This window comes from Rhinolophus sinicus, linkage group LG02, assembly GCF_036562045.2.
Source record: "Rhinolophus sinicus isolate RSC01 linkage group LG02, ASM3656204v1, whole genome shotgun sequence".
NCBI lineage: Eukaryota > Metazoa > Chordata > Mammalia > Chiroptera > Rhinolophidae > Rhinolophus > Rhinolophus sinicus.
Window position 1 is genome coordinate 192,601,036 of NC_133752.1, and position 22,787 is coordinate 192,623,822.

The 22,787-nt window shown below is 51.5% G+C and overlaps 2 protein-coding genes and 1 long non-coding RNA gene across 7 annotated transcripts; 2 read left to right on the forward strand and 1 right to left on the reverse strand.

The window, feature by feature from the left end:
* The first annotated feature begins 457 nt into the window (after window positions 1-457).
* On the forward strand, window positions 458-4,391 carry LOC141570177 (DNA dC->dU-editing enzyme APOBEC-3G-like). Of its 3 annotated transcripts, none has more exons than XM_074326410.1 (5): window positions 458-630; window positions 1,471-1,615; window positions 2,974-3,253; window positions 3,657-3,772; window positions 3,997-4,391. In XM_074326410.1, exons 1-5 carry the CDS (start codon window positions 611-613, stop codon window positions 4,123-4,125), a joined length of 690 nt encoding a protein of 229 aa, XP_074182511.1. In that variant the 5' UTR covers window positions 458-610; the 3' UTR covers window positions 4,126-4,391. The 3 variants fall into 3 exon arrangements, with proteins under 3 accessions (XP_074182511.1, XP_074182512.1, XP_074182513.1); XM_074326411.1 differs by having other exon boundaries at window positions 480-630; window positions 4,047-4,391; XM_074326412.1 differs by having other exon boundaries at window positions 481-630; window positions 4,065-4,391.
* A 4,089-nt stretch (window positions 4,392-8,480) lies between these two features.
* On the reverse strand, window positions 8,481-16,581 carry LOC141570178 (uncharacterized). 2 transcript variants are annotated; one of them, XR_012494131.1, is made up of 3 exons: window positions 14,164-16,245; window positions 9,902-10,155; window positions 8,481-9,004 (listed from the first exon to the last, which is right to left on the reverse strand). It is a non-coding gene; the product is annotated as an uncharacterized LOC141570178 (long non-coding RNA). The 2 variants fall into 2 exon arrangements; XR_012494130.1 differs by lacking the exon at window positions 8,481-9,004 and having other exon boundaries at window positions 9,011-10,155; window positions 14,164-15,501; window positions 15,663-16,581.
* A 151-nt stretch (window positions 16,582-16,732) lies between these two features.
* Window positions 16,733-21,293, forward strand: LOC109448839 (DNA dC->dU-editing enzyme APOBEC-3C). Of its 2 annotated transcripts, none has more exons than XM_074326413.1 (6): window positions 16,733-16,864; window positions 16,986-17,073; window positions 18,364-18,520; window positions 19,767-20,064; window positions 20,465-20,580; window positions 20,874-21,293. In XM_074326413.1, the coding sequence occupies exons 2-6, from the start codon at window positions 17,003-17,005 to the stop codon at window positions 20,886-20,888; spliced, it is 657 nt and encodes a 218-aa protein (XP_074182514.1). In that variant the 5' UTR covers window positions 16,733-16,864; window positions 16,986-17,002; the 3' UTR covers window positions 20,889-21,293. The 2 variants fall into 2 exon arrangements, with proteins under 2 accessions (XP_074182514.1, XP_074182515.1); XM_074326414.1 differs by lacking the exon at window positions 16,733-16,864 and adding an exon at window positions 17,393-17,644 and having other exon boundaries at window positions 16,982-17,073.
* The last annotated feature ends 1,494 nt before the right edge of the window (window positions 21,294-22,787 follow it).

Genomic DNA, 22,787 nt, shown 5'->3' on the forward strand with positions numbered 1-22,787 from the left:
CCCCCTTCCTAGACCAGGATGGAGGCCGTCTGCTGCCTCTCAGGGCAGGTTCTCCCCCCTCACTCACAGCCCACTTTGCCTCCATCCAGCAGCCCCAGGGAGCCTGGAGGAGGCCCTGCTCTGCACTGGCTGCTGAGGGAGACTCAGGGATGGATGCCCGGGGCCTGTCGTCTGGGGGCTGTGCGTCCTGTGCCCCGGCTTTCCCAGGGTATGAGCACCTGTTCGCTATGACCTCCCGCTTCCTTCCTCTGTACCACGCTGCCCAGATGACCCTCCCTCCCGAGACTTCCTTTACCTGTGGTCAGCCCTCATGGAGCCCCGGTCGGGCCTTTGTGAAAACAGAAATCAAAACCTAAAATGCCTTCAAGGGCATAGGGATGTCATACTTGGGTGGAGAAGTTCCTTTTTCTATGACATCCATGTGGCAAGAGTAGCCTGAGTCATGAAGGACTTGGGAGCAGCATCGCCAACTCAGCAGTTTCCTGGTTCTGATGTATGTATATAAGGTACCTAGTTCCTTGTAGAGCATCCCAGGAGGACACACTGTGACCAAGCAGAGAAGCAGGGGACACAGAGCCAGGGACGGTGAAGGGACTGAGACCTGGAGGCCATGCCAGCACTCGAGGCCAGGTACCGCCCACCCCCTGTAGCACCCCTGCTCCTGGGTTCCCTGCTGGGACCTCATCTTGTCCCCTGGGGCTCCTCTGCTTCCCCGCCTCCTTCCTGATGGTCCTTGTATGTCCAACAGGGCCCCTCAGCTGATGCCCAGGTTTCCTGTCCTACCACCTCCCTAGGCTCTGGGACTAGACCCTGGGGAGTCGCCCTTGATGGTCCCCGTTCCTCCTCTTCCTCCCATCCCCTTGAAATCTATGATTTCTGCTTGGACTCTCCTCTGAACTGTTGGCTAGGAGGTCACTTCCAGATTTACGTTTTTGTAAAGGTCGTATACTGTTTTCATAATTAGAAAAAAAGAGATAATCGTAAGTGATGTGAGGAGGACAGTGTGGCATTCTCTTTCCCTGATGGTCCCACTCAGGAATGTGTTTTGCCCGACGCCCCGTGTGGCTGGGGTTAGGCCTGAAACCCAGAGGACATGTGCCAATGGGTCCACACCCAGCAGGGCTGTGGGTCAGCAGGGCAAGCGCAGGTGGTGACGCCAAGAGAGGTGACCCAGCCTACTCCGGGCAGAGAGAGAGGCCCTCGTCAGAGGTGTGGGCAGCCTGCACTGGCCTTGTGGGTACACACTGAAAAAGGACCGCGCTGCCTTCCCCAGAATCCGGCAGGGGTCAGAGAGGGGGGCTAGGTGGCTCCAGCAAGGTGAGTGGGCGCTTATCCTTTATGTGTGTAGCCGGGAGTTGGGGTGCACGGGTGAGCTCAGCGTGGAGGGGAAGCAGTGTGGGGTGCAGGGCAGGAGCACAGGGTGTTCCCAGGAGGAGCCTATGTCTTTGGTTTCCCTCTGCCTGTGTACAGACCCCTCATGGATAAAGACACCTTCCTTGAGAACTTCACTCATGAGGTTCAGCCGCACAAGACCTACCTGTGCTACGAGGTAGAGCTCCAGGAGGATGACGCCTGGGTCCCAGTGGACGAGTACAAGGGCTTCCTGCGCAACAAGGTGACCGAACACAGCAGGCAGGACCTCCCAAACCGGGGGTATTCAGGGAGAAGCTTCTCCGTGCACTTGGGTTGTCCCAGAAAGCTCTCTCTAATTGGTCCCCACGGCTGCTGTGGCTCTTCCTGGAGTCCGGGTGGGGGAAGGGAGGAGGACAGTTTTTGCTGTGATTCGTAGCTTTGTACCACATTTCAGAAACTGTTCACAGTGTCACAGGAAAGGGCACCAACAGCCCAGTGCCAATCCAGGTTCAGGGCTCAGCCTGTCCCCTCCTGCTGTGCTCTGAGGAGGGGTTAGGATAGAGGGAAAGGGTCTGGACAAAGGGGCAGGTTCTTCCCTGGCCCCTGCCTGGTTCAGCCTCTGGTCACAGAGCCCAAGTTCTCCCTCCTGGTCCCTCCAGTCACTACTGGGAGATCCTGGCGAGGGAGCTGGTCCCCACAAGGGCACTGCCAGCTGCACTTAGCCCAGGTCCGCCCCCTGGGCCCCAGCTCTGCCTCCACTCCCACCAAGGGCTCTGCACTGGTGCAGTCACTCAGCCTGACTTGTTCCTCTCTCCTGGGTCCCTGGTTGCAAATCTTTCCCTCTGCATGTTGGGCAAATCGCTCTAATCCTATGAGCCCCAACGAGGGCATTCATCCACTTCCCAGACACCACTCCCTTGGCACGCCTCCCCCCATCCTCCCTGCACTGTGAGCCCTTTGCTGAGCTGTATCACCCTGGTGCTCAGCACAGGGCAAGGCCCCGAGTCCAAGCTTGCAGAGCTTTTGTGCACAGGGGCGGTGGTGGGGGGGGTGGGGGGGGAGAGCGGGGTGAACCCTCCCTGGAGGAAGCCCCACTTGCCTGGCATCAGGCCCATGACCTTGGAGCTCACCTGTCTCCTCCCTCCGTCCTCAGCTCCTCTGCTCCTCCCTGTAGGGCCGACAAGGTGATACTCCTGACGGCCTGGAGGTCGGGCACAACTTAGACCTCAAGCCCCAGACTCTCAGGAATGAAGATGAGTCGTATTTAATGCAATAGTTAAAATCAAAATTAATGCAAATTCTATGACGAGTGAAGTATCAACAATTTAAGTAAAGACTGATCAGTTACAGTGCCACGAGGAGCCATAGTTTGCAGATGAAAATGAAAACGTCATCACTGCTGGCCCTTGTAACACACTGACTTTGTTTTCATCATGAGTTTTGCCTCACGTTTGATCATGTAAATTCTGCATTGACATTTCATTCATGCCGATGCTGAGCTGTGGCCTCCCCAATTCAATTTTGTGCTGGAGGCCAGCGCCTAACCTGTGTCACCCTGGTCCCACCCTCATCCTTATTCACAGCCAATGACACAACACTTCCTCTTTCTTCTGTTCTCAGGGCACTGACACAATGGAGCCCCGCTGCCACGCAGAGCTGTGCCTCCTGCGGCTGATCCGGTCCTGGGAGCTGAACACGGAGCAGCACTACAGGGTCACCTGTTTCATCTCCTGGAGCCCCTGCCATGACTGTGCCAGGGAACTGGCTGCGTTCCTGGGCAAGAACAGCCACTTGAGCCTGCGCATCTTCGCCTCCCGCATCTATACGCTTGGTGGATATAAGACTGGGCTGCGCCAGCTGCAGGCGGCTGGGGCACAAGTCGCCATCATGGCCTCCAAGGGTCAGCGTGGGACTCATGGGGGTGCCGGTGGGCTGGGACAGACCTGTGGGAAGTTGCTAGAAAAAGGAGTGGATGAGAAACCCTGGTGAGGAAGCCTGTTTGCTGCCTGCAGAGGTGGAGCTGGGCCCTGGGGAAGACTGGGTGTCCATTGGAAAAGAGAGTTCAGGGGGAGAGGTGTCCTGAGTTCAGGGGAGGGAGGGTGGGTACACATGCAAGAAGGGGCTTCCAGAAAGGGGGAGAATTGGGCAGCCTCAGATTCCTGTTGGAAGAAAGAATTTGAGGGAAGAAAGAGGAGGCAGTGAAATTATGATGGGAAGAGTGTGTCCCTAAGAGTCAGACACCTGTGGCCCCTCACCCACCCCTAGAACTGGAGCTCACCTCTGTTTCCCCTGTCGCCTTTCAGAGTTTGAGTACTGCTGGGAAACCTTCGTGGACCACCAGGGCGCAGCCTTCGTACCCTGGGATGACCTGGATAAACATAGCGAAGACCGATCTAAGGCTCTGAAGGACATTCTCCAGGTGAGGTTCTTCCCTCCCTGCTCCCCGTCCTCCCACCTCCACGCCCCTTCTCCCCCTCACCATCTCTCCCTGGACCTTTCTTTCCCTGTGCTCAGGGCCTCCTCTGGGTTACCTGCTCTCTGCCGGGGCACCAGGTCTATCCCTCCCATCCCTTCTGACACGGTCCCTCTGCTTTCTCACCTCCCTGTGTCCCTCCTTCTCTCCCCATTTTGTAACTGCCCCAGACCTCTTCTCTCTTCATCTTTCCAACTGCCTCACTCCTGCTTCCTTCAAGTCTGCCTTCTGGATCTAGAATCAGGAAAACTGACGGGTGGCCTGCAATCTCTCTAAAGAAGGCAAGAGACCTGCGTTGAACAGCAGAATAATACCCTTTCTTCAAGAAATGGAACCACCCTATTGGCCACCATCTCCAGATTGATGCAAAGAAACCGGCGAAAGGCAATGAGCTCATAAGAAATTGTTTGTTTTGTTTTTTTTAAATCTGATAGATTTACTGTCATGTAAAATCCATGTTGTGTTCCAAATATACACCAGTAAGATTATTATCAATAGTATCAGAACAGTTTTTGATGATTTTAATTTATTTTAAATCCAAAGCAATAAAATGAAAAATTAAGAATCTTCCACAAATTTTTTTGCTCTGTAAATGTATAATGAAGTCCAAATAGTTCAATAAACATTTGCAAATGTGCAAATGACTTTCTCTTTTATAGGCACTTTTTAGGGAGTCAGGTAGTGATCACAGTAATTCCTACTGGTCAAGTATATAAGGGGAAACTGTAATTTAAATATTTACTTTCATTGACTAATTATTATACTGATAGCAGCAAGTATTTGAAATGACAGCCCAAGCAATAAGACAAGAGAAAGAATGTTAAAAAAAAAAAGTAGTATAAATATTGGGAACAAACATTCAAATTGTCAGTTAGATGGGGGCTGGGAATTACTCCAGTCCTCAGGCCATTTCTACTTCCCCTGCCCTGGTGAGGAAGCTAGAGGGAGGGGCTTTCCTGCCAGAGCATGACCTCTGCCCTTTACGGTCCTGGGCCCAAGCAGGACCCACCACAGGCACTAGATGTCTCTCCTGCCATGTCTCTGTGGAGCCTGCGTCCTGCTGAGTGAGCCCCTGGCAGCTGGGTGTCCTGCACAGGCTGTTCCGGGCAGTGAAGGCTCCCAGGTCTCACCTCACAGACTTCTGCTCACGTGTCAGGGCCCAACCTGGTCACAACCTCACACAGTGACTGCAGGGACTGTGGGAGGAGTCATTGAGTTTGAGACATTGGAGGGATGGAGAGTAAGGACAGACGATGACCGTGGCCAAGGAGGGAAGAGGGACTAAGTCAGGGAGGGCCTGCAGCCCAAAGGGGAGAACTGATAGGCTGTCACCTGGAGAGATGGAAGCAAAGGAGAGGGGGGGCAGTGAGAGGAGGGGCAAAGCAGGGCTGAGGGCCAAAGGCGAAAGGCCAAGGGGCAAGAAGGAGCCTAAGGACAGGACACTGGGATCGAGGGAGCCTGGCAGGGACTGTGGCTGCCAGTGACAGAAAGCTGCCTGGAGGGCTGAGCCAGGCTGTTTCACAGAACAAGGCACGTGGGAAGGGTAGGGTGTGGGCCTGGCTCAGCTGCTCGGCGATGTTGTCAGGACCTGGGCCACAGCCCCTGTCCCCCAGCTCAGCTCCAGGTGCTCGTCTGCTGCTGGTCTCCTTCAGGCTTCGGATGTCTGCCCACCTACAGCCATCACAATGTCTCATTCCAAGGGGGCATGAGAAAGGGGACAGGACAAATCCCGGAACTTTCAAGCCTGTACATCCTTTCAATGGACAATCAGAGTGACCTACCATGAAGGGTGGCTTATAGGATACACCATAAGTCCCAGTTTCCAGTGGTGTTGCCTTTGGAGACCCCGTTTGTTTGCAAAGGGAACAGGACTGGCTCTTGGGTTCCTCACCTGTAACGTGTGGAGAGTAAGAGTGACTGACCAGGGGCTGCCCTGACGGTTAAATGTTGAGTATTTACTTAAATGTCTGAGATAGGCAATCCTCAACAAAGGAAGAAGTTATTATAAAATAGAGGGGAAGTCTCTCATTCACTAAATCACTCAATCCATCAGTAATACCTCAATCTTGCAGCAAGTTCTGCTCATACCACGTGCAGCCAGGTGCTGGGAAGAGGTGATGCCAGGAAGCGCCCAGGGCCTCAGCAGGGCGGTCACGGCTGAGACCCAGGACAGGGCCAGTTCCTGCTCCTGAGTCCCCTCCTCCTGGTCTTCGTGATGGGGACTCCCCTCCTTCCCTCCAGGGCTCCTTCTCTGACCCCTGGGAGCTCCTCCTGTCCCCTGACCCCAGCGTCTGGCCTGGCCTCTCTCTAGGGGTCCCGGTGTGTCCTCTAGGCTGATGCTTTCATTTCTGTGTCTCTTCCTGCTCCTGCTGCAGGTGTTCCAGGGAGCCTGTGAGTCCCATAGGTGATGGTGCCATGCCCAGGTGAGGGGGACGGATTAGAGGGGACTCCTTTCCCTTGTCTTTAAATTAGCCTCCACTTTTTGGTGCAGACTCACCTTGTCTCAGGCCTGGGCAAAGCCCTTTTCATCCCCAAGCTCACCCCAACTTCACCAATTTTCAGAGCAGGGACTGACTGCTTAGTACCATTTTGCTCTGAGGGAAAGTCCTTTTTCCCTTTTCCCAAGGTCACAGGTAGGGCAAGGTAGAACCCAGATTCACACCTAAGACCACGCAGATCTGTAGCCAACACTGGGAGGGTTTTTTGGGACTGAAGCCTGTGAGCTGTGTTCGAATATACAGAGGGGTCAGAGGAACCCACAAATGAAGCGGTTTTCTAGCCCAGGAGTCTGGAGGTGGCTCCATCCTTGTGGAGAGCACGTCTGGGAGACTTCAAGGCAGAGGGGGCGGGGCGACTGAGACAGGACCAGATTGCAGGGGAGATGTCTGCCAGGGCAGATGAGGGGCAGGGCTGAGGAGGCCCTGAGAGAGGCCTGTCACCTAAGGAGCTCTGTCACCTAAGGAGCGCTGTCACCTTTCCCTTGTCTTTAAATTAGAGGGGAGAAATCTTTGTCATCCTGGAACCCCTTGGAGCAGGGAGGTTGTGTGTCACCATGGCTGAGGTCCCAACACAAGTGCTTTAGCTGAGGACTGCCAGCGATCCAGCCTGCACGCCCAGGAACTTTGAATTTCAGGTAGAAACAAATGATTTGGAGCTTATTTAACTCCAAAAGCATTGACATTTAACTGGTGTCATATATATATAATTTTTTTTTTTTTTTTTTTTTTTTTACATTTTTTTAATTGCTAAATCTTTCTGCAGTACTTGTATGGGAGACACAGGAACTTCCATTCGGTTCCCAGAGGGACGCAGGCTGTGGGCCCCGCACCGCTACCTACATCCCACTCCAGCCTGTCTCTCTGACCCAGCGTGAGCACACCCAGACACCTGTCCTGGTCACAGGGTGGTTTCTGGCATGCCCCACGTAGGACTCGGGTGGCATGCTTGCTGCCTGGCTGCAAAATATCAAAATGGAAAGTCATTTGAACTTGACACTAAGAGACTTTTCTTCGAGATGTACAAGTGTCATTGCACAAGTGATATGGCACAAATGATGTGAACAGAAACATGAAGTGGAGTCACTAATGTCAAGGGGCCCTAAATTGGAGCCAGGAGACCCTGGGGGGAGCTGGCTTACGCACGCGCACAGCAACGAAGATGGAGTCTTAGACTCCGCCCACCACGAAGGGCTACATCCTGCTGTACTTCTTGTGGCTTATCTCACTGAACTCCAGCCTAGCAACGAGCTAACCTACCCGATACAGACTAACGTCAGTTATTATTATCTACGGTCATAATTCTTTCAATACAAGGATGTAAGCCTGCGCTTGTGCCTTTATAAACCCGATCTTTCTCCCCTCCAACCTGGAGCACAGTTCAAGCTCCTCCTGAATCCGTGGTGTTGGAATTTAAACTCCTAAGACCCACATAAACTTTCGTTTTGCTTTCCGGCCTCAGTTTTTTCTTCTTTCACAGTGACATTGCACAAGTGACATCACAACACTGTAAAAGGAGGGTACTCTGCTTGCTTGTGCAGGGACAAGTACGGGCAACCTTCGCTTGAACATGTGAAAAGTGATGGGAGTTTAACACAGCAGAATATTTATCGTTCTGAAATGTTAGATGAAAAGCTGAAGCTTCAGAGGAGAGAATTCGGGAGGTGGGACACGTTGCAGGAGAAGTGGAGTCTTTATTTTACAAAGATGGGAGCCTGGGGAGACTGGTCATGGTGGAAAGAAAGAGAAATAGAATTTAAGCTGAAGAGGGGATGGGTTGAGGATCTGAAAACACTGATATCACCTCGAAGGCCGGTCATAAGTGAGGTCAAAGGTGACGTATCAAGACACAGAAGTACAAGCACATGATGTCACCACATGGAAATAGCCATGGAGGTTACAGGAGAAGTGGTTGAAAGTGTCAGTGTTTCGGAGGCCTGAAGGTGGCAAGAATAAAGATACAACTTTCGTTGTAGTTTTGTTTTTGTTTTTTGTCATTTTGATTTTGGTAATGGGGTATGCCTTTTGTTAATACCTTCTAATTCCGTTCACAATAGAGACAGAAGCCCTACAAAATGCTTTGGAATACATTTAATAAGAAATGAACAAAACTAAAGTAATACATAAATTTGATAGAAATGCATTGAAAAACACAATGGTTGCTTTTGCCTCTTTTTTTTTACCTTGAAAAAAGACTACTTATGTTGAAATGGTAAAAAGAAGGATTTTGATACCATGTGATGGAGGGTGATGCCACCAAATATCTCCTGGGCCTTGTGGGTCTAAGAGCTCTGCCTGGGCCCCACAGTGAGACTGCTGGGAGGGCAGGTGGAGTGTGAACATTGCCCTGTGACTGGGAAGCTTGCTTCTCCCCATGGTCTGGGCGAAATAAGCCTTAAGGAACCCTGGCTCACCGAATCCAGTCGGCTACGGGAAGCTCAGGTAGAATTCATGCATCTGGGGGGCGGCCCATTGGCTCAGTTGGTGAGAGCACGAGCTCTGAACAGCAGGGTTGCCGGTTCAATTCCCACACAGGCCAGTGAGCTGCGCCCTCCACAACTAGATTGAAGACAACGTGCTGCTGCTGAGCTTCTGGAGGGGCAGCCGGATGGCTCAGCTGGTTAGAACGTGAGCTCTCAACAAAGAGGTTGCCAGTTCAATTCCCACATGGTGGATGTTCCCCCTGCAACAAAAGATTGAAAAAGAATGGCGACTGGACTTGGAGCTGAGCTGCGCCTTCCACAACTAGATTGAAGGACAACAACTTGGAGCTGATGGGCCCTAGAGAAACACACTGTTCCCCAATATTCCCCAATAAAAATTGGAAAAAAAAACCTCATGCATCTGTAGAGCACACCTTGGGTTGTTGGTGTAAAAGAAGGTGAAATCACTTGGTATGAATCCCACATTAGCTTCACTAACACTAAGCATTCAATTGGATACTGATGGGAAATGTGTATTGAATCTAATGACAAGTTGGGAACGTCCAGTTTTTAGAGGGGTTTAGCTCTCACTCTCTTGTAGCCGAAATGTTTTTCTTCTGTATTATCAGATGTCCCGCCCGACACACTCTCCTTATGCTGTCTGGACATATATTCAACTAGCACTAGACACACTGAACAGCATTTAAAGAACTCACGTTGCTTTTTTTTTTTTTATTGTGGTAAATGCACATACCTAAAATTTACCTAAGGAACGCACTGTCGTTTTTCGTCTTTGCATGATGTTCCTTGGAAGTCTCATTTGTTCAATTTTGATGGCTGTCCTATATTTTTTTAACTGGATGTGTCACTTTTCCAATGTGCCTGGATATCTCGAGCCCCAGAACTCTGGGTGAGTGTCTCAGATCCCCAGTAGCTGTGCTTCCCTTAGCTCACCAGGGCTCTGTGTGCAGGCACCAGGTGTGACCTACTATGTATCAGATGTCACTGAGTCTGTGAACACACCAGGCTGTTGTGAGATTTTACATTGCCATTTTAATTAATATAACGATATATATTTTTATCTGTACAATTAAAATTAAACATCAACACATAAACATTTTAAAAAGAGAGAAAGGAAGGTGCCAGACCAGCCAGACCTGAGAGGCAGCACCCCGTTTTAGGCTTTGCGCCCTCCTCCTGGATGATGACCTCAGATCAGCGGGATGCCTGCAGTCCCCTGGGCCGGACCCTGCCCAGTCACGCTTGACACTGGTCCCCTCTTCCGCGTTCCTGTTGTTTCTGCCTTTGGTGTTTGCTCGTGGTGCTGTTGTCCTTGAGTGTGTGCAGCCCTATGACCTGGGAGCTGACACGGGGCCACCATGACACTCCCGCATTGTAAACTGGAGTCAAACTGAAGCAGACAGAAGTGAAAATCAGCAACAGTTACTGAGCCCTGACCCTCCATCAGGGTCTCTTCCTCCTGCCTGAATAGGAGTTACGAGCAGTTAAACGCCCCCAGCCCAGCAGGGAGCATCAGTTCTCACCGCCACTGAGCAGGGAGGCTTTGGGGTTAGAGTCACAAAACAGAGCTGGGATCTGAACCAGCCAGGCAGTCGTGCTCTGACACTGCGCCTGGGGTGACTGAAGAAAGTCTGAACTAGGTTACCAAGATTTATGTTTAAGTATAAAGATTTATACAATGTAACAAGCAATAGCCTTTATCTCAGGTACGATGCTTCAAAACAAAAAGTTCCCTTGTAGAGGAAGAGGAAGTTATAAGGTCTCCGATTAGGAAACTATTACTTTTCAGAAAGGAAGTTAACCTGACCTTTAATTTCACAGACACAGCTTTCCCATATTTATCATCTAAAGTACTCTCATTCCAATGATAAGTGTACCACTGAAATGCTTTTTACAAGGTGTAACTAAATATTCAGTATAGAAAGCATGTTTTCACTTTATACGTTTTAAATATAATACTATGTGAACACCAAGGGCCCACTGCCACCCACTTAAGAAATAGACACGCGACAGCCACCACCGCTCCAGCCCCATCTCCTGTGAGCCACACATCAGCAAAATCATTCTTGCCTGACTTCTACCTCAGAAGTATGCCTACGAATGTCTTGTGCTTCTTCTGCCTGATTTTTTTTTCCTGCCCGATATTTTTACATCATGGACAATAAAGTGTAGCCATCAAAGACCTGGGCTGTGGGCACAGATTTCCTGGATTCAGCTCCTGGCTCCTGTCCTCCTCCTACCTGTGTGACCTCAGCGGACTGACTAAGCCTCTCTGTGCCTCAGCACTGAGCTCAGGTGAGTGAAATGGATGAACACAGGCACAGCCCTGGGAACAGGGCCCACTTCCAGCCAAAAGGTCATAAACTGTCCTGAACTTGAAACCATACTGTGCCCACAAGTTGGAGTCCTGCTTCGCTCCCCTCGCCCCCCCAAGCATGTCATAAACATTTCCCCAAGTCTTAAACATACATCATAAACAAACTCATAATATTCATATATTGGAACAAGTGCATCCATATTCAAAAGGCTGCATAATGTTCCACGTGTGGTTATCCCCTGATTTACTTGATTAACCAATTCCCGAATGGAACACACATCAAGGCTGTTTCCAAATTTTCGGTGGTATCGGTGATGCAACACTGAGGTTTTTGTTTGTTTGTTTGTTTGTTTTTATAAATGCTCTGGCATTTTGGACAGATGGTTCTAGAACACTTCCTAAGTATTGCATACTGAAGCTTTGGGTCCCTGTAGACAAACTTCCCTATGAAAATCTTGGAGTTCTTCTCCCGGGAGGAGGGTGTGAGAGGTGCTGTGGGACCTGCCACCTGCCAGGTCTGTGCATCTAGGGTTGTCCCTGGTCAGGCGAAGAACAGGACCCAAGCCATAGGCCGTGAGGAGTTCAGCCCCAAGCCCCGCCCTGGCTGCTATTCTGGAACAACGTCCCTGCTGTTGCTGCCATCCGATCACTCTGGATGAAGACTCTCCCTTCCACACATGGGCTCAGCAGAGTCACCCAGTGAGAGGGTCCCATGTCAGCCGCCCACTGCTCCCTAAAGGAGGAAGGGTGCAGGCTGGGACCTGTCGGGACAGGTGCCTATGGGATGGGCAGGGAGAGATGCCCGGTGGACATGGGCACAGAGCCTCAGTGGCTGTGACTGGGAGGATGGGACAGTCATCACCAGAGGAAGGACGTTGGGACAGAGCCTTCGGTCTCAGGGCAGAGGCCACCAGTAGAGCAAACAAAAGGTTCTCCAGCTGGTCCCAGGTGGCTGGGGACTCAACGAGGAAGAAGGACCCCAGGGGCGGGCTCTGCTTTTCTCCCTGTTCTGGCCTCCAGACACCTGGAGCCTCCAGACATCTTCAACTTTCACTACAGAAGCCTGGGACGGGGTGAAGGTGGCACAAGGCCAACCTAGGCTACTGTCTGGAGCCCTGGCCAGCGATGCCCATCTTGCTGGACGTGGATGTCTTTCACAGCAGGGACAGGCTCAGCCCGCAGGGACAAGAAGCTCTCAGTGGGATGTTCTCATCCTACAGCCCATCGATTTAGATCAAGGATGCTGGCAGCGTGGAGCTGGGTGGAGGGAACAAAAATGAAACGCTCAGACTGGGGGTGCCCCCCCTTTGGGGTAAAAGTCCAGATGCAGGCCCCACAGGCAGATATAGGAGGGTTCTGTGGGCTGGAGAAGGTGGGGCGACTTGGGGTTCATCTTCTTGAGGGCAGGATGGTACCTGGCCCACACTGCAGCCCGGTTTCCTGGGGCGCCCCAAGGGGGAGGTCAGCGGGTTGTTGTTTAACGAATGAGGGAACCAATGAATGACTGCATCAGCCTGTCATTCCCGTAGGGAGGGACAAGGTCCCAGAGGTGGGGTCTGTGGACCTCCCATCTGGCTCGCTGGGTCACCCACTCCACTGCTCCTCCCCTTCCTGTCTCCTCTGCCTGGGGAATCTCGCCATGTGGAATGTGCTTCATATTCACTGGAACATTCTGGAGAAGCTGGAGCACACAGACGCTGCCGGGTCATATGGGACACTTCCTGGAGCCCAGTTCTGAATGTGCCCAGACCATGACCACGTTGCTGCCTGAGCACAGCGACTTCAGCTTGAGGACTTTGCACCCTGACTCGACTACAGCGACGTGTCCCACCAGACCTGCAGGAGCTCAGACCCTCGCACAGGGCGGGGCCTCAGAGGATCAAGGCTTCCAGGGTCAGCTGCCTGGAGGGGAAGGTGGGAGGCCCAGCAAGCCCTCAGGGGGAGTGTCCATGGCAGGTCCTGGGTGAGAACTCAGTGACACTGGGGACAAGATTTAGAGTCCATGTGGAAGGACGTTTGGGGGGGAGGCAAGGCCCTGGAGGGGGCCGCCCCCTGTATGGCGGGGTGGCCTCTGCTCTTTGCATGGAAGCCAACTGTCTCTTCTTCCATCACAGAGTTTGTGAAATTCCAGGAAGACTTTGTGGACCCCCCAGAGAAGGCTTCTGAGCCCTGGCCCAGTCTGCACACAGACGCATGAAGGCGCGCTGTGCTGACCCCCCACCCCACACAAGGCCCCTCTTTGCTTCCGACTTGACACATCATGGGCCTTCCTGGCCTCTCTGGGAGACCTTTCTTTCTGTAAGTTTTCCTCTTTGCCCAGTATTCCCACAGCTCCTCATCTCCTGTCCCTGTGCTCATCTCAGCTTCCCGCTCTCCTCTGTCCCCAGTCCCCTCTCCCTCCCCCTGTCTCTCTCCCTCACTTTTCTCTCTTGAGGCCCCTTTGCTTTTCTCTACTTCCCCAGAGTGTTTTATCTTCCTCTTTGATCCTACTCCAAAATTAAGTATTAGACATCTGTCAAGTTATACACATACCTGGAAAACCCAATACATTGAAAACATCAAAAATGAAAACATCTATCTATGGGAAGACTTCATATACTAAGAGCCTCGACACACGTTGAGAGAAAGCATTTGTAGTGTATGTAACTGACAAAGGATTACTATCCAGAATATCTAAAAACTCTTATAAAGCAAGAGGGAAAGACAAACCGCCTCACAGAAAAATGTACAAAGGACTTGGCCAACAGTTCTAGAAAAAAAGGAGAACGGGCGGGACAGAAAAAATATGAAAAGACACTGGATCTCTCTAGAAATCAGGAAACCATAAAACCAAGCAGCAGCGGGAGAGATTTCACATCCCACTGTCACTGCGGGTTCATTGGGGTGTCTGAGAGAGGACTCAACCCAGAGCAGTGGTGATCAGGTTCTTGTTTCTGCGCCAGAAAGAATCAAGAATCGAGAGCGAAACAGATGCAAGAAAGCACAGGAACTTTACTGAAACAACGTATACACCACAGAGGGAAGCGCAGGGGAACTCAGAGATTGAGGCACACAGAGGAAGTCCTGACCAGGTATTTATACCTCCCAGGAGCAGGTTTCCATAACTGTCCCGTTGACAAGTCTCCTTAGTTTCTTGTCAGGAGGCAGGATCCTCAGGTTCCCTCTCTTCCTTATTTGGTTCCTCCGGAACTCTCATGGCATCAGGTGCATGCTAGGAGTCGTGGTAACAGCAATGCAAATGAGATTATAATGACATTAAAATTAGCTAAACGTCAGATTCTGGTCAAAGGGCTTAGCCTTGCTGGATGAAACTGGTTCTTGTTCTTCTCCAGCTGCAGGTGCCAGCTAGTCACCCGTTACTTGTGTAACCAGTGAGGCGCCTCAGTTGTTTCCTGGAGGGGGTTGTCAATTTCGTAGCCTACCTATCCTGCCTCACCATCAGGTGGGAAAATGAGAGGTCTGATAATACCTGCACTGGTGAGGACATGGGAATGGTGACACTTTGTATTCCCCCAGGGTGTTCATTGGCATGAGAGCTTTGAAAAGCAGTGTAGCAATGCCAAGTATGGGTGAAGATATCTATGCCCTGTGTGCTAGCATTTTTCATTCTAGAAACTTCCCTAGGTAGTCTCGCTCACAAGTACACAACAGGTAATCCCTGCAGGGCTATCAATGATGGTGGAAAAGTGGGAGCAATCTAATTGATCCCCCATAGAGGAAAGGAACAAATCATTGTCCAGTGCGGTCATGGGAGGCTGTTACCAAATTCAGGTTTGGTTTGCTGCTCACGAGACAATGATCGAGAGACAAGGGTTGGTGGAAAGAAAAGCAGGTGTATTCAAAATGCTAGCATTCCGGGCAGCCAGATGGCTCAGTTGGTTGGAGCGCGAGCTCTGAACTACAGGATTGCCGGTTCGATTCCAGCGTGAGCTCTTAACAACAAGGTTACTGGTTACCTGCACGGGATGAAGGGCTGTGCCCCCTGCAACTAAAGATTGAAAATGGGGACTGGACTTGGAGCTGAGCTGCGCCCTCCACAACTAGATTGAAGGACGACGACTTGGAGCTGATGGGCCCTGGAGAAACACACTGTCCCCCAATATTCCCTAATAAAATTTATTTTTAAAAAATGCTAGCATTCAAGGAAGATGGTGGACTGCTGTCTCAAAGACCACCTTCCCCGTTTCTAGCATGGCCAGAAGGTTTTATAGGCACACAAGAAGACGCAGAACAAAGGAAAAGGGGAGTTAGATGAGTGATTCCTGGGAGTTAGCCAAGTGATTCCAGAGGTCCAGCTCTGTCCGGAAAATTCCTCCTAGGGTCTGCTTCGTTTTGAGATAAGGTTATCTCGGACACGGATGTAGGGGTGCTCCATGCGTCATCTTGCAGCCTGGTTGCCAGCATCCAGATGTCTGTGGGCTGAAACAGTCTCTTTCAAGTTAGTGTTCTGGCAATTAACTAGATTAACGAGGTATGTGTGTAGCCTTGGGAAAACAGAACAATTAAGTCAGGCAGTCGGGGAAAGAAACAAAGACAAGAAAGAAAGAAGAAAACAATAAACTATAAAATAATAAACTAACCTAGACTGTTAAATCTTTGCAAGTACACAGTCACCCTTGCAAGATGGTATCCTCAATGACAGTCAGAGTCCAGTGGGCCCCCAGATGGGGTGCACTGATGGCAATAACATAATGTCGACTGAAAGAGTAAAGGGCCAGAGAGATAGACGCAAACGACACCACGCATGCAAATAATCCCCAAATAGCCAGGTACTATTTACAGAGAGACACAGACACAAATGTCCAAGCCAGGAAAATGTAGAGGACAGGGAACACGCTGCCTGTAGGACATGGTTACCTGTGGAAAGAGGCAGCTTCGGGGCCGGCTCCACCAGCAGCTACCTGAGCGTCCTCCAATGAATATACAGTATGAATTAACCTGCTGGGGAGCCCCCCTTCCCCACCAACACTCCTTGTCCTGTTCCCATGACGATCTCCATCGTGCTAAGGGCAGCAGTTGCCCAGCTGAACTTCCTCACGTGCTGGGCCTCCCCTGACTAGCAGTGACCGTGACCTCGGAGAAGGCAGAGGCAGAGCCTGGAGAGGCAGCTCTGGGTGTCAGGCAGCCACCGCCCCACTGTGCCACCGAATGACGAGCTAGCCAGGGAACACTCTTAGTTCCGGGCTGAACTTTAGTGTCCTCCAAATTCATATGTTGAAGCCCTACTCCACTATATGATTGTGTTTGGAGGTGGGGCCTTTGGAGGTGATTAGGTTTGGGTTACAAGGGTGAAACCCCAATAAGGGGATATGTGTCCTCAGCAGAAGAGGAAGAGAGATCAGAGCGAGCTTAGCCTCCACGCCTCATGTGAAGGCTGAGGGGACTCATGCAGAGGACCCAGCACAGAACTAGGAACTCAAAGCACATGTGTTCCTTCCCTGTGTCCGTATTTTCTGTGTCCACAGAGAACACAGGAGTCCCAATCCAAGGCTCACGCTTTCCCATCACCTCCATCATTCAGCAGGCAGGGGCAGAGCATGCCCTGGGCACAGACTTGGGCTGGGTGCAGGGGTGGGGTGGAGAAGGCTCCAGCCTGCCCTCCCCAGGGGAGCTGGGCCTCTGTCCTGCTCTCTTCAGCAGGGCCGGTCCCATCCTCCTCTCTCTGCCCTCACGACTTTCACTTTCCGTTTGCCATCACAGTGGGTCCTGCTGCACAGAGGAGTCTGTCTCCACCAGAGGTCCAGCTCTGCCCAGAGGGAGGGCCCCAGGGAAGAGAGAGAAGGTGGGTGAGCCTGAGCAGGCACTCACCCGGGCCCTCCCATCTCTGCTGCCCAAGCAGGAAGTCGGTGGGGCCTCAGCTGAGAGGGCTGGGAGGTGCTTAGACAAGGGACTTTCTAAAGCAGGGCCCCTGTGAGAAGAAATGGATCTCCAGTATTTGAGGGAAGAGGCAGAAGCCTGGCTGGAATACTACATCAAGAAGTCCTGGACCAGGTACTGCTGCCCACCCTGGCCCGCTGGCCCCCTCTCCGTAGCCCCTTCCTTCACAGGGGGCCCTAAGATCCTCTGTCCTTGGGGCCCATCCTCCTGCTGTCCAGCCTGGCTTCTCTCCCTCTCTCAGCTCCTTCTCTGCAGGTCCCTCTCCCTCGGGGGTTTTTGTCTCCACTACTGACTCTGAATGTCCCTGCCCGTACCTCCACCCAGCCCTGTTGTCCTGGCCCACCCCTCAGTCTGCAAGTCTGTGGGGCTGGGCTGTCCCCTCCCGGCCTGTGGGGCAGCCTGCCCCACGGTCTTTCCTGTGCTCTGTTAACAGTTAGAATTGGACGAAAGGATGAGTGAAGCAGTTGGTGGATTTAGTTTTAAGCACTTTGATCGATTTGCTCTTCTACTGACCCTGGTATACACACCGTGTGAGAATAGCTGTCTGGGGCAAGAAGATACGTTATCTGCTCCAAGGATGTCTCCACTGTGAGCAGAAAAGTAAATGCAGACTGTTCCCAGACACACCCACAACCTTTACAGTTATCACTACCACCAGCCCTGACCTGGAGAAAAGATACCTCAGGTCAGGAGATAGGCTGATAGTTTGCAATTAAGTAGAAAAGAGCGCCCCACCCAAGGCACACACTGCTGCCAGGTCACACAAGGGAATAGCTGGGCATGGCTGTGCCTGGACAGGGTACCAGGTCCGTCACTACCGGACAGGTAGCCAGCCCTGTGACTCGGGCAGGCTGCTGCCCCTCTTCCTCCGCTCTTCTCTGGGATGGGTCCCCCCAGGAAATGGGGAGGTGTAGATGACTTCAGATACATACAGCACTTAGAACAGTAGAGCTGCCTGTGACTTTAGGTGTTAACCTCATATTTAAAAATAAATAAACATGCATCGGTGAGAAGTTAAGCATCAATTGAGTGGAAATATTAAAAGCTACTATTTGGGGGCCAAGGGTTTTTGTTTATTGGTTTGCTAGTTTTGTTTTTTTTCTTGTTTTTATTTTTCTAACTGGTTGGAGGATGGTGGGCAGGAATCTGGGTAGGGTAGGAGGGGTGCTCTTGGAAGAAGCAGAGCCTGGGCTCCTATGGGACCCGGTCCCTGCTGTCCCTGACCCCTCTCCTCTCCCTCTCCCCCAGTCTTCCTGCCTGGGCGGCAGCAGGAAATACTCAGGGACCCAGGAGCGGTTGGGGGAGGCACAGCCCAGGTGGCACAGGGGGCTGTGTTCAGAAGACACCACATGGAGAAAATCCAGGGAACACTCTCTGCATTTTCTGTTTTCACTTTTGCCCCAGAAACCCGATGGAGCAGTTGTATCGTGACTATTTCTACTTCCACTTTTACAACCTGCACAACGCCAGTCTTCGGTTTGGCTGCTACATCTGCTACCACGTGGAAGGAACACAGACTCACTTACCTATGCCCTTTAAAAAAGGGGTCTTTGAAAACCAGGTATGGGCCCCACTAGATTCTCATCAAAGGCAGGAACTAAGCCAGGCGATGATGCGGAAAAAAAGGATCAGTAAAAAGCCAGATGCTTCTTCCCACACATTGTCCTGCATCCTTGGCCCGTGATGTCTGTCCCTTGATGTTCCTCCTGAATCCTGATACACGATGGCTTTTGACTTATCCCACGAGACCTCTTTTAGAGACTCTGCTGGCTGTCCGTCTCTATGTCTTGTCATCTAGTGTGGCCTCTAGCAGCCTTGGAGGAGAGAACATCTTAGAAAGTCGGGTTTCTTGTACGTCAACGCCTTACGTGGCCACGGTAACTGCTCTGCTGGCCGGGTCCTCCCCCGGCCACAATCCTGACTCCTCCACAATCAGGATGTGTGATCCCCAGGGGACAGGCCGCAGCCCTCGTCCTGCCTGCCCCCAGCCTGCTCTGAGCCGTGGCCAGGTCTGCCTGGATGAGGTCTGCGGCCTCCATGGACACTAGATCAGACCCCCCCTTGCAGCCCCTGAAACAACCACTCACCTCTCCTGCAAAATATCCCACCACCTGCCACTCAGATTGCAGACTTTTCAGAACCTGTTTGGGGGGAAAAGCCATTATGGGATGGAGGGGTGTGCACTGTAGCGGTACTATCCCACTGAAGCATAATCGGGGTTACCTATGTCATGTAACCTTTTCTAGTACCCAGTGTTCAAAAGTTAAGAGATATTGATGAATTTAATGTTGCTAGTGTGCTTTGTAATATATCTAAGATATTATTTCAACCTATAATTTATACAAAAGTTCTTCAGGAGATAGTTACGTTCTTTTTTCACACTAAGTCGTTGAAAGGAGATGTGTATTTCACACTTGCTCAACACAGACGAGCCACATTTCCAGAGTGCAGTCAGCACGTGTGGCTATTGGCTCCCCTGCAGACAGTGCAGCTCTGTGCCCCCCCACCCAGCAGACAGCACCCAGGGAACAAGGCTGGACCCCAAAGGCCCAGCCCGGAGCAGGCGCTCAGGATGCTTGTGGCTTGAATGGATGGGAGAATGAATGTTGGAATTAATGGATGAGTCGATGCATGTGGGAAGGGATAACTAAGTACAAACAGAAGGGAAAGCAGAGATGGAAAGGAGTAAATCAATGCAGGACATGCCCCTGGGCCCTTTCCCTTGGTTCCCACACCATCTCGCCCTGCCACATGCCTGCCGTGCCAGCCCAGAGCGTCCCCTTTCCTTCCTTCCCCATCTCTCCCAGTTTTATCCCAAGAAGAGACGCCATACAGAACTCTGCTTCATCTCTTGGTTCCGCAACCAGAAGAAGTTCTTGGACAAGATGCTGTCCCCTGGTGAGAAATACCGTGTCACCTGGTACATGTCCTGGAGCCCCTGTATTAACTGTGCGAATGCTGTAGTCAGGTTCCTGGAGGAGAACGAGAACGCAGACTGGAGGATCTTCGTAGCTCGCCTCTATTACTCCAATTCTCCCGAACACCGGCTGGGGCTGCGCAGGCTGCATCATGCAGGGGTCCAGATGAATATCATGTCATCAGAGGGTGAGAGCAGAGGGAGCTGGGGCAGGGGTGTGGGAGGGGCTAGAACCAGGTAGGGGCGACCTAGAGAGCCTTAGGGAGAGTGAGAGGAAGGGCAGCCTCTCTTCGCCGCCTGCAGAGGAGGTGCTGGACCATGGAGAGGATTGCGGAGTCTACTGGAAGAGAGAAATCAGGGGAGAAAGGTGGTCCTGGGCAGGGGAGGGTACACAAGAAGGACTTGGGGGCTTCCAGAAAGGGGGAGAATTGTAGCCTCAGATTCCAGTTGGAAGAGAGAAGTTGAGGGAAGAAAGAGGAGGCAGTGAAATTATGATGGGAAGAGTGTGTCCCTAAGAGTCAGACACCTGTGGCCCCTCACCCACCCCTAGAACTGGAGCTCACCTCTGTTTCCCCTGTCACCTTTCAGATTTTGAGTACTGCTGGGAAACCTTCGTGGACCACCAGGGAACACCCTTCTTCCCCTGGGATGACATGGATGAAAATTATGAGAGACTATCTATGACTTTAGAGGACATTCTCCAGGTGAGGTTCTTCCCTCCCTGCTCCCCGTCCTCCCACCTCCACGCCCCTTCTCCCCCTCACCATCTCTCCCTGGACCTTTCTTTCCCTGTGCTCAGGGCCTCCTCTGGGTTACCTGCTCTCTGCCGGGGCACCAGGTCTATCCCTCCCATCCCTTCTCACATGGTGCCTCTGCTTTCTCACCTCCCTGTGTCCCTCCTTCTCTCCCCATTTTGTAACTGCCCCAGACCTCTTCTCTCTTCATCTTTCCAACTGCCTCACTCCCTGCTTCCTTCAACTCTGCCTTCTGGATCTAGAATCAGGAAAATTGATGGGTGGACTTCAATGTCTCTAAAGAAGGCAGGAGACCTGCGTTGAACAGCAGAATAATACCCTTTCTCAAGAAATGGAACCTCCCTATTGGCCACCATCTCCAGATTGATGCAAAGAAACCTGCGAAAGTCAATGAGCTCATAAGAAATTGTTTGTTTGTTTGTTTGTTTGTTTGTTTGTTTTTAAATCTAATAGATTTACTGTCATTTAAAATCCATGTTGTGTTCCAAATATACACCAGTGAGATTATTATCAATAGTATCAGAACAGTTTTTGATGATTTTAATTGATTTTAAATCCAAAGCAATGAAATGAAAAATTAAGAATCTTCCACAAATTTTTTTTCCCTTTCTAAATGTATCATGAAGTTCAAATAGCTCAATAAATGCTTGCAAATATGCAAATGCTTTTCTCTTTTGTAGGTACCTTCATGGGGTGGGGGCAGTGGGTATACTAATTCCCGCTTGGGGTCAAGTAAAAATCAGCTAATCCTTATAGCAGGGGAATCTGGCATTTAAAAACCTACATTCATTGACTAACTATTACACTGTTAGCAGCAAGTTTTTGAAATGACAGCCTACACAATAAGAAAAGAGAAAAAATGAGTGTAAATATTGGGAACAAACATTCAAATTGTCAGTTAGACGGGGGCTGGGAATTACTCCAGGCCTCAGGCTGTTTCTACTTCCCCTGCCCTGGTGAGGAAGCTAGAGGGAGGGGCTTTCCTGCCAGAGCATGACCTCTGCCCTTTGCAGTCCTGGGCCCAAGCAGGACCCACCACAGGCACTAGATGTCTCTCCTGCCATGTCTCTGTGGAGCCTGCGTCCTGCTGAGTGAGCCCCTGGCAGCTGGGTGTCCTGCACAGGCTGTTCCGGGCAGTGAAGGCTCCCAGGTCTCACCTCACAGACTTCTGCTCACGTGTCAGGGCCCAACCTGGTCACAACCTCACACCGTGACTGCAGGGACTGTGGGAGGAGTCATTGAGTTTGAGACATTGGAGGGATGGAGAGTAAGGACAGACGATGACCGTGGCCAAGGAGGGAGGAGGGACTAAGTCAGGGAGGGCCTGCAGCCCAAAGGGGAGAACTGATACGCAGTCACCTGGAGAGATGGAAGCAAAGGAGAGGGGGGGCAGTGAGAGGAGGGGCAAAGCAGGGCTGAGGGCCAAAGGTGAAAGGCCAAGGGGCAAGAAGGAGCCTAAGGACAGGACACTGGGATCGAGGGAGCCTGGCAGGGACTGTGGCTGCCAGTGACAGAAAGCTGCCGGGAGGGCTGAACCAGGCTGTTTCACAGAACAAGGCACGTGGGAAGGGTAGGGTGTGGGCCTGGCTCAGCTGCTCGGCGATGCTGTCAGGACCTGGGCCACAGCCCTTGTCCCCCAGCTCAGCTCTAGGTGCTCGTCTGCTGCTGGTCTCCTCCAGGCTTCAGATGGCTGCCCACCTACAGCCATCACGATGTCTCATTCCAAGGGGGCATGAGAAAGGGGACAGGACAAATCCCGGAACTTTCAAGCCTGTACATCCTTTCACTGGACAATCAGAGTGACCTACCATGAAGGGTGGCTGATAGGATACCCCATAAGTCCCAGTTTCCAGTGGTGTTGCCTTTGGAGACCCCGTTTGTTTGCAAAGGGAACAGGACTGGCTCTTGGGTTCCTCACCTGTAACGTGTAGAGAATAAGAGTGACTGACCAGGGGGCTGCCCTAATGGTTAAATGTTGAGTATTTACTTAAATGTCTGAGATAGGCAATCCTCAACAAAGGAAGAAGTTATTATAAAATAGAGGGGAAGTCTCTCATTCACTAAATCACTCAATCCACCAGTAATACCTCAGTCTTGCAGCAAGTTCTGCTCATACCACGTGCAGCCAGGTGCTGGGAAGAGGTGATGCCAGGAAG

Excerpts from the sequence above, each read along its gene's own strand:
- LOC141570177 (XM_074326410.1), top strand. The coding sequence starts at position 611 with ATGCCAGCACTCGAGGCCAG. Across the intron at positions 631-1,470 it reads ATGCCAGCACTCGAGGCCAG|ACCCCTCATGGATAAAGACA; the intron begins GTACCGCCCACC and ends GCCTGTGTACAG. Across the intron at positions 3,254-3,656 it reads CGCCATCATGGCCTCCAAGG|AGTTTGAGTACTGCTGGGAA; the intron begins GTCAGCGTGGGA and ends GTCGCCTTTCAG.
- LOC109448839 (XM_074326413.1), top strand. The coding sequence starts at position 17,003 with ATGGATCTCCAGTATTTGAGGGAAGAGGCAGAAGCCTGGCTGGAATAC. Across the intron at positions 17,074-18,363 it reads ATCAAGAAGTCCTGGACCAG|AAACCCGATGGAGCAGTTGT; the intron begins GTACTGCTGCCC and ends CTTTTGCCCCAG. Across the intron at positions 20,065-20,464 it reads GAATATCATGTCATCAGAGG|ATTTTGAGTACTGCTGGGAA; the intron begins GTGAGAGCAGAG and ends GTCACCTTTCAG.